General features: G+C 31.0%; 1 protein-coding gene across 27 annotated transcripts in view; it reads left to right on the top strand.

Moving 5' to 3' along the window:
- The window catches only part of Foxp2 (forkhead box P2), a 588,702-nt gene that overhangs the window by 321,880 nt on the left and 259,322 nt on the right, over positions 1–7,500 (top strand). For 24 of the 27 annotated variants that reach the window (XM_087204643.1, XM_087204642.1, XM_087204639.1 and 21 more), the window contains one exon: positions 6,005–6,182. In XM_087204643.1, the coding sequence (XP_087060769.1) occupies positions 6,015–6,182 (168 nt within the window). In that variant the 5' untranslated portion in view covers positions 6,005–6,014. Of the gene's footprint in view, positions 1–6,002; positions 6,183–7,500 lie in introns of those variants that run through there. The other 3 variants (XM_087204646.1, XM_087204645.1, XM_087204644.1) reach the window with 2 other exon arrangements.

The following is a 7,500-nucleotide window of genomic DNA, read 5'->3' as shown; positions in this document are numbered from 1 at the left end:
ATATTCTTGGAGAGCTAATTATTTCTTTTTCCTTTAACATTTTTACTCTTAAATTATCTTTTTTTCTAAACTGAAATATTCCTGGTTTCAGGAATATGAAGATTTGTTCCTTTAGGTGACTATAAGAAAATACGTGACAGAATATACTTGCTTATCAGGTAGCTTGTGAAATGAGAGTGGTGTTTACTTTTGTATGGAAGATATACAGGTGACAGCTCAACAAATTGTGAAAAAATGTTACATCCAATCATCTCAATTGAATTTGTCAGAGATTATAGAGTACAGGATGAAATAAACTTTCCCTAAGCTTCCTTCTTTCCTTGTTTCAAAAAATATATAATGCTATAAAGGACTGATTTAAAATGTTCACACTTTAATGAATAAAACTAGCACTGAAATTTATAGATTTAAAGGGAGGACAAGTTAGCATGTACTTGAAAAGGCAAACTTTGTGCCCATTTTCACGTTTGAGAAATAGATGCTGTGTGTGGAAATTATATGTGTGTGTGAAAATCAAATAAATCTTTAGATTATAAAGCATAATATAAAAATATGATTTTGAAATATTTTAGAATAATTAGTTCGCCAGAACCATCAGTATTGTCAAATATCTTCAATGCGAATAAAAATTATTGAACTATAGGTACAGAATCATATTGTTGAAATAAAATACATCCACATAGCTACTGCCATTTCAAATTCATCACTGTCCTTTCTTTAAATAAAGTAGCATAAAAATAAACACTTAATTGTAGTATTGTATACTATTTGCATAATGAAATTTTAATATTTTGTTTCTTCAGCTTTAAAATTAGTTTATTTGTGATCCTGGAGCAAAGCCTAATGTAGCATACTAGGTTGCTAAATACATTAATAGGTGATTGAATTGGAAGATAAGATTTTTATTTGTTCTACTTTTATGTTTCCTAGATATCTGTTATTATTGAAACTCTAGCAGCATTTAATTTGTTAAAGGTAGTACCGTCATCATTTTGAACACTGTGTTAAAACAGTCTGCAACTTTATCTGTTTCATGTAATCTTTTAGAATGAAAATATGAAATTTTATTAAAATATCTTTTCTTCAAGAAGATAACTTTAATTTGTGCACTGTTTAAATCAATAAAAACCAGTGACAAATATTTTATAAACAAATTATTTTTCATTTACTTAAAATTATAATAATTCTTGTTAAAATAAGAATGTATAATTTTCTGTAACAATTGCCCTTCCCCAAATCATTTTGTAAAGGACGTCTATTTCAGTTTTAAAAATTAAAAATGTCCATGTGCTTTTTCAATTTTTGTTCCTACACATTCAACTAGGTCCTTCATATTTGGCATTTTGATTTATTAGGCAATCTTAGTATTAAAGACATTTAGCAAAGCAGTGTTAGATTTCAAATGCACTGTGCATGGTGTCCATGATGAATTAAATTCCACTAGAGCACAAAACTTATTATTATTTAAATACAAGTTTCTTTCAGAAGTTTTATATCATAGTCAAGTTTTCAGATTTAGAATTTAGCTACGTTTTGAGGTAATTTCTTTGTTCATGTGTAGGTTTTCCTCACTTTTATTAATCTATATAGAAATATTTAATGTTGTTTAATATTGAAAATTTAAATGATTAAATTAGATGTATTTGAGAATAAATGACAACTTTTAAAATATTTTACTGTACTTTTAAAAATGTCATATTCAGAATCCTTTAGATTTAAGGAATATATTTGGATAAATAAATTACACAGTAGAATAAATGAGATAATGGGCATAAAGTGTCTCTTAATGCCACTAAAATAACTTAAAAATTAGAAATAAATAATTGGGAACTTTTAAATGTACTGTTATTTGTTCTTAATTTTTCAGGAAGTCATTACTTTTCATTCATTTGTTTCATAGTAGGATGCCAAAAAGACAAAAAAAGATTTAATATTATGGTACCAGGAATATGAGGAGCAGTGTTGTACATAGATAGGGAATGTGGTAGAAAGCAAAGACCATTTTTCCCTTCTTTACCTTCCTTAACAAACAAACTTGGCTCGATTGATCAACGGATCTGTACATCATAGATACACACACATATACATACACACACAGGGGATAGGGAGTGGAAGAGAGGAAGGAATGAAGACAGTTAGGGAAGATGAGAGAGAGGGAGAACAGAAAGATTTAAAAAAGACCAGAGAAGAGACATTGGGTAAGCAACAAGGACCAATAGTGTCCCTGGTGGTGGCTGAGGTAATTAGCTGTTTTCGCCCAGGTCAAGCCACAGACTTTTGAACACTGCTGCAAATGCAGAATAGGATATATGCAGATTTCTATTATAGCTCTGGCTTATAACCATCTCACTTGGTACCGTTTTATACCAATAGAACCTGTAACTCTGAGAGGAAAATATAAACCAACAAGTCTAGCATTCAGTAGTACCCTATCATAAAGTAAGGAGGTCTAATTGAGCTATGTCTTTAGATCCTGCTATTTGTACAAATAAAAGACTACATCTTGATGCAAAATAAACACAAAAGCACTGTTGTGACTATAACAGGGAGTCATATACTAATTTATATAATAAGTGGTTGTGCACGCTTTATTCAAGATTATGGCTGCACGAAATGGCATGAATTGCGGGGTGTGTTTAATGCTGGATTATAGCAATTTGAAACATGTCAAACACATGGCTAATGCCTCATGCTTCACTCATTCTTGCGTAAACCTGCATAGCCACCATCCATTATACCCTTGGTAACAACACAATTCTGCAAGTAAATATTGTTACACTAAGTAACCTTTCAATTCAAGTTGTTTAGGAAGAGAAAATGCAATCTTGTGCAGTCAGTTCCAGTGTCAGTTTAATGTTTCAAAAGGGAAGTGGTGTAGAGAATAAGTATCTGTACAGTGACTTGCTTAAAAAAAAAAAAGAAAAGGGGAAGAAAGAAGAACTTAATGCAGGGAAGAAAAGTAGAACTGCATCACTTGAGTGTAAGAGCTGAAGAGTTAATTTCTGATGTGGCTGAAAAGTTGTGAGTGATGAAAGACTTAAGACTTTTAACTTATATTTCAGATGAGCCTTAAAATAGTGACTCCCAAACTCACCTTTCCCTGTGATTACCTGGAATTTATTTTCACCGATTTTTGTAAAATGTTTGTGGTAGGATTGAGAAGAATGAATAATTTAGCTTGATATGATTAGGATCACAGCTATACCCACTCAAAAAGAATATGCTGAATTTATGGCTATTTTAAATATACTCAAAAAATAAGCAGCACCTGCATTGTGCTAAACATATTTCCTCTAGTGAAAAAATAAGTGTTGAGATGTTATAGGAAGAAATTTAGTAAATGCCAAAAAATCACCTACATTATCATTGAAGAAATGTCTCTTTTATAATGGACACACTCCAAGCCTTCTGTAGGTGAAATGCACATTATAATCATCTAAATCACAATGGCCCTTCTTTTTTCATATTAATGCTGATTTCCATGTTCCTATTTTGTAGAGCAAAAGTACTATCATTGTTACAGTTTTCCTAAGCATTCTTTTACTAACTCTTAGATGATTGAACTTAAAATGTAAATCACAGTTTGTACTCTGGAGGTTTTATAAAGTGAAAAACTTCACAAGGGATATTAAAATCATTTGGATAATAAGCAGTGGAAGTATGTTGATCTTTCTTCATAATTATAATGAAGATTTAGACACATGACTCTCAGCTTGTTGATTATTTGTAATTATTTGATAGCCTTGTTTATAACACTGTAATACAGGCAGAATTCTTCAATTCATTCAGTTGATCCTGACATAAATACATCACGGTTACTATAAAATGCTGTACCTACCTGCTATATTTGGAAATACACTTCTTCATTTTTATTCCTTATGTTGCAAACTCCATCCAGAAATGATAAGTATTCCCAATAAATTGAGATGATGATATAAAAACTTACACTTAATAAACACATACTCTTTATATATTACCTGACGTAAAATTTAAATACAGTATGTACAAGTTATGTCTGTTTCTACAGTTGGAGAAGTGAAATTGTAATTTTCATGTAACTAGTAAAAGCAATCAGACTTTTTCTCTGAATATTTTACACATTGTGCATGTAAAATTTATGCCTAATTTGAATACTTATTAGCTGCGTAATCTCAAAAAAGGGTATTAGCTTTGTTTTTTTCCTTATAGTTTATCAGTTCCAATTTCTATGAGTTTTCTGTTAATGTTCAATAAATACATTTAACAAAGCTTATTTACTCAGAACATATTCAGTTCAAAAGTTATTTACTGTAGTTGCAGCTATTACTTCTTTTATGGTCATATTCTTTTGTTTTGCATTAATCTTTTAAAGCACACCTTTAAGTTGTATATGTAGTTTTTATTACACAACTGGCTTTGCTAATATAGCTACTGATGGTCTGTCATAAATCAGTATGTCATTTAAATCACTTACAATTATAGAAATAATCTAATAATTTAGGCATTGATGAAAATACTTGCTCAAAATATTAAGTTATAACTAAAAATTTAAATAACTATAATATTAGCATTTAAAAATATCTACTGGATATGTGCTTTTGCTTCTGTGTGAGTCATGTCTGTGTGATTACATTTTATATGATATCTGGGCCAAAGGCTTTCTCTATGACAGGAAGAAATACTAAGCTTACTTTGGCTTTATAATAAACACATCTCAAAGTTTTAAATGGGAAAAAATCTCAAAATAAGACTAAGTTAAAAAAAGTGAAGTTATAGAGAATAACATTAGATTGAATGGTAAATGTAGTGTCTTCTTTGGGCTGAGTCCACTATGTAGGTGGCATTTCTATTAAAGTCACAGCATAGCCAGGTTGTTTCTGGAATTCTTCCCGTAGAAGTAAAACAGAGAAGTGCATCTATTGGGTGATGGCATAGGATTCAGATATCTTTGAGAGCCTAAACCACAGATTCAAGATGTACTGTGAAATTCTGGTTTGTAAGAGCACATTGGTTCTTTATTTACTGCGAGGATTTCCACTGATCTTGGCAGGACATCTCATTGCTATCCTGAAAGTACAGTATATTTATGCAGTGAAAATGATAAAACATTTATTACTGTAGAGAAGGTAATATGCATAATTTATGCTGTTTTTAGCACAATCATTAGTGATATTCTTGATAGATTTTATTTCCAGCTTTCATATCTAATACATGCCTGGAAAATTAATTTTATATCTTTCATTTATTTGCCTATGTTAAAATTGAGTTTTAAGTCATCTTCAAGTGAACAGTTTGATTGCTGCTCATGCATAAGCTTAATTACTTCCCAGGAAGGACAGTATTAAATGTTTTAAATGTCAGAAAAATAAATGAATATGAGCTGTTTGATTAAAAAAATAGGCAATATCGGACATGTTTGCAGCAGGAGCTTTTTCTTAAAATGCCTCCAAGGCAAAATTTTATTTAGTGACACAAAAAGAGAAACCCATTATACTATTTATCATTGGTTGATACCATATGATTTGTAACACCCTTACAAAATTTTAATTTTGTATGATTAGCTGTGCATCATTAAACAACAGCCTTGCATAAGATATGCTGTAAAATTCTGACAGAATCAAGATAGTGAATATTTAAAATAAGGCTGTATAGTCATCCATGGTTGTCAAAGGTAGATAATAGGAAACAGAACAGAGTGTGAAATCGTGCTTTCATTTAAACTGGTTTTATAGGTGGACTTTAAAATGTGGTCGTTCATAAATGCTATTGACCATGCTATATGCATGGTATGTTACCTTGGCTGTTAAATGTAACCACACAAAAACTGCTTATAGAAACCATAATTTCAGTGATTAGTATCTAGATGAAAACTGAATTTGTATTGCTTTTCTTGGTAAATGACTATTCAAGCCTTTTTTTTTTCCTTCTAAAGATGCTGTCTCTGTAATTGGCAGAGAGGGACATCTTGTTAATGGAAGTGTGAAGGTGTAACGTGTGTTAATTGATACTTCTTAATCACTTTTAGGTATTAAGTCATGATGCAGGAATCTGCGACAGAGACAATAAGCAACAGTTCAATGAATCAAAATGGAATGAGCACTCTAAGCAGCCAATTAGATGCTGGCAGCAGAGATGGAAGATCAAGTGGTGACACCAGCTCTGAAGTAAGCACAGTAGAACTGCTGCATCTGCAACAACAGCAGGTAAGTTTTGTTTTCCTCAGTGTTTCCTTCAAACAAATAAGACTGCTTTCTTAAATATTAAAACTGTATTCATAGCAAATTGAGCATGTGTTTTTAAGCTAACAGATGCTGAAAATTTATTATTGTTTGCAACATTATTGAAAGATGAGGAAAGAGGATTTTCATATTAGTTACGTCATAGCAGAACCAGATTGCCCTTCAGGTGTCAAGATATTAATTAAGTTCACAGGATGATTTTTGCAAGGTTCTATAAAGCTTTGTAACAAATATTTTACAGCTTCTAATTTACTGTCTAACACTGAGCTGCAGACGTGGTACTTAGTTTTCCACAAGAGGGCCACATTACTTGCTACTTGCTTATACAATGAATTCTTCCAAGTCTGAGCTAAGGTGAAAAGGAGCACAGGACTTTTCACAACACAGATGCTTGCCTGTGATAGTTGCAAATATTAGCTCTTAATTAGTTGGAATCGTTGTAGGGATTGTGAAACAAGTAAACAGTGTGATGGTCTATTTTGCTTTTCTTAAAAACTCATTTTAGGATGTTTTTGATACATGTCTCTTGATAACATTAAAGAATTATTTTTTGTGTGTTTGCCTGATGTCTTATGCAATGCAGTTGTGCTCTTTAAATCTAGAATAATAAACAACCAAAAAATAAAGGTACACTTTTAAGCAGTCAATTATTCTTTTTATGAGATAGATTCATTTTTTTCAATTTTGTCTGTCAATGAATTTTCCTTCTAACCAAAGAATAGTCATTCCTTTCTTCACTGACTGCAGAAACAGTGACAGAGAACAGAAAGCTTTCAAAACATATACTTAGATTAGGCCAGAATGGGCATACCTGTTCGAAGAGTCTACTTGTTTTAAAATAGAGACTATTTCTTTAAAACTCTGGATTGCACTCATACTAAATGCAAAGAATAATTAAATTTAAACCGTTAAAATAATGGATCATTAATAAAAATGTTCCAAATTGAATGATATTCACATTTTTACAGTAGTATATAATGGGGGAAAAGGGAATCTCAGAAGTTGTGGCAAATGCCCACATTGGGCTAAAATTCTATAGAATTATTATTTTAAATGATAACAGCATTACAAAAGTTACATGAATCAAAAGATGTCTTAACCTTTAGGCATTGTTTTCAAGAATTACCTTTTAGAAGAGGTAGACATGACACTTTCAATAAGTTATGTGTTATTTTAAAATTGTCATTTTTTCATAGACAGCAGTTATTAGGAAGGTAATTTTTATTTTGAAATATTTTGTTTTAACCATCATGGAAATGAAATGCCAAAGTCCTAGAATTGG

Source organism: Heterocephalus glaber, unplaced genomic scaffold, assembly GCF_053883595.1.
Source record: "Heterocephalus glaber isolate CG9 unplaced genomic scaffold, H.glaber_assembly_v1.0 deba00000546, whole genome shotgun sequence".
Taxonomy (NCBI): Eukaryota; Metazoa; Chordata; class Mammalia; order Rodentia; family Bathyergidae; genus Heterocephalus; species Heterocephalus glaber.
Note: the sequence above shows the minus strand (reverse complement) of the source record. Positions and strands in the feature narration are given on the sequence as shown.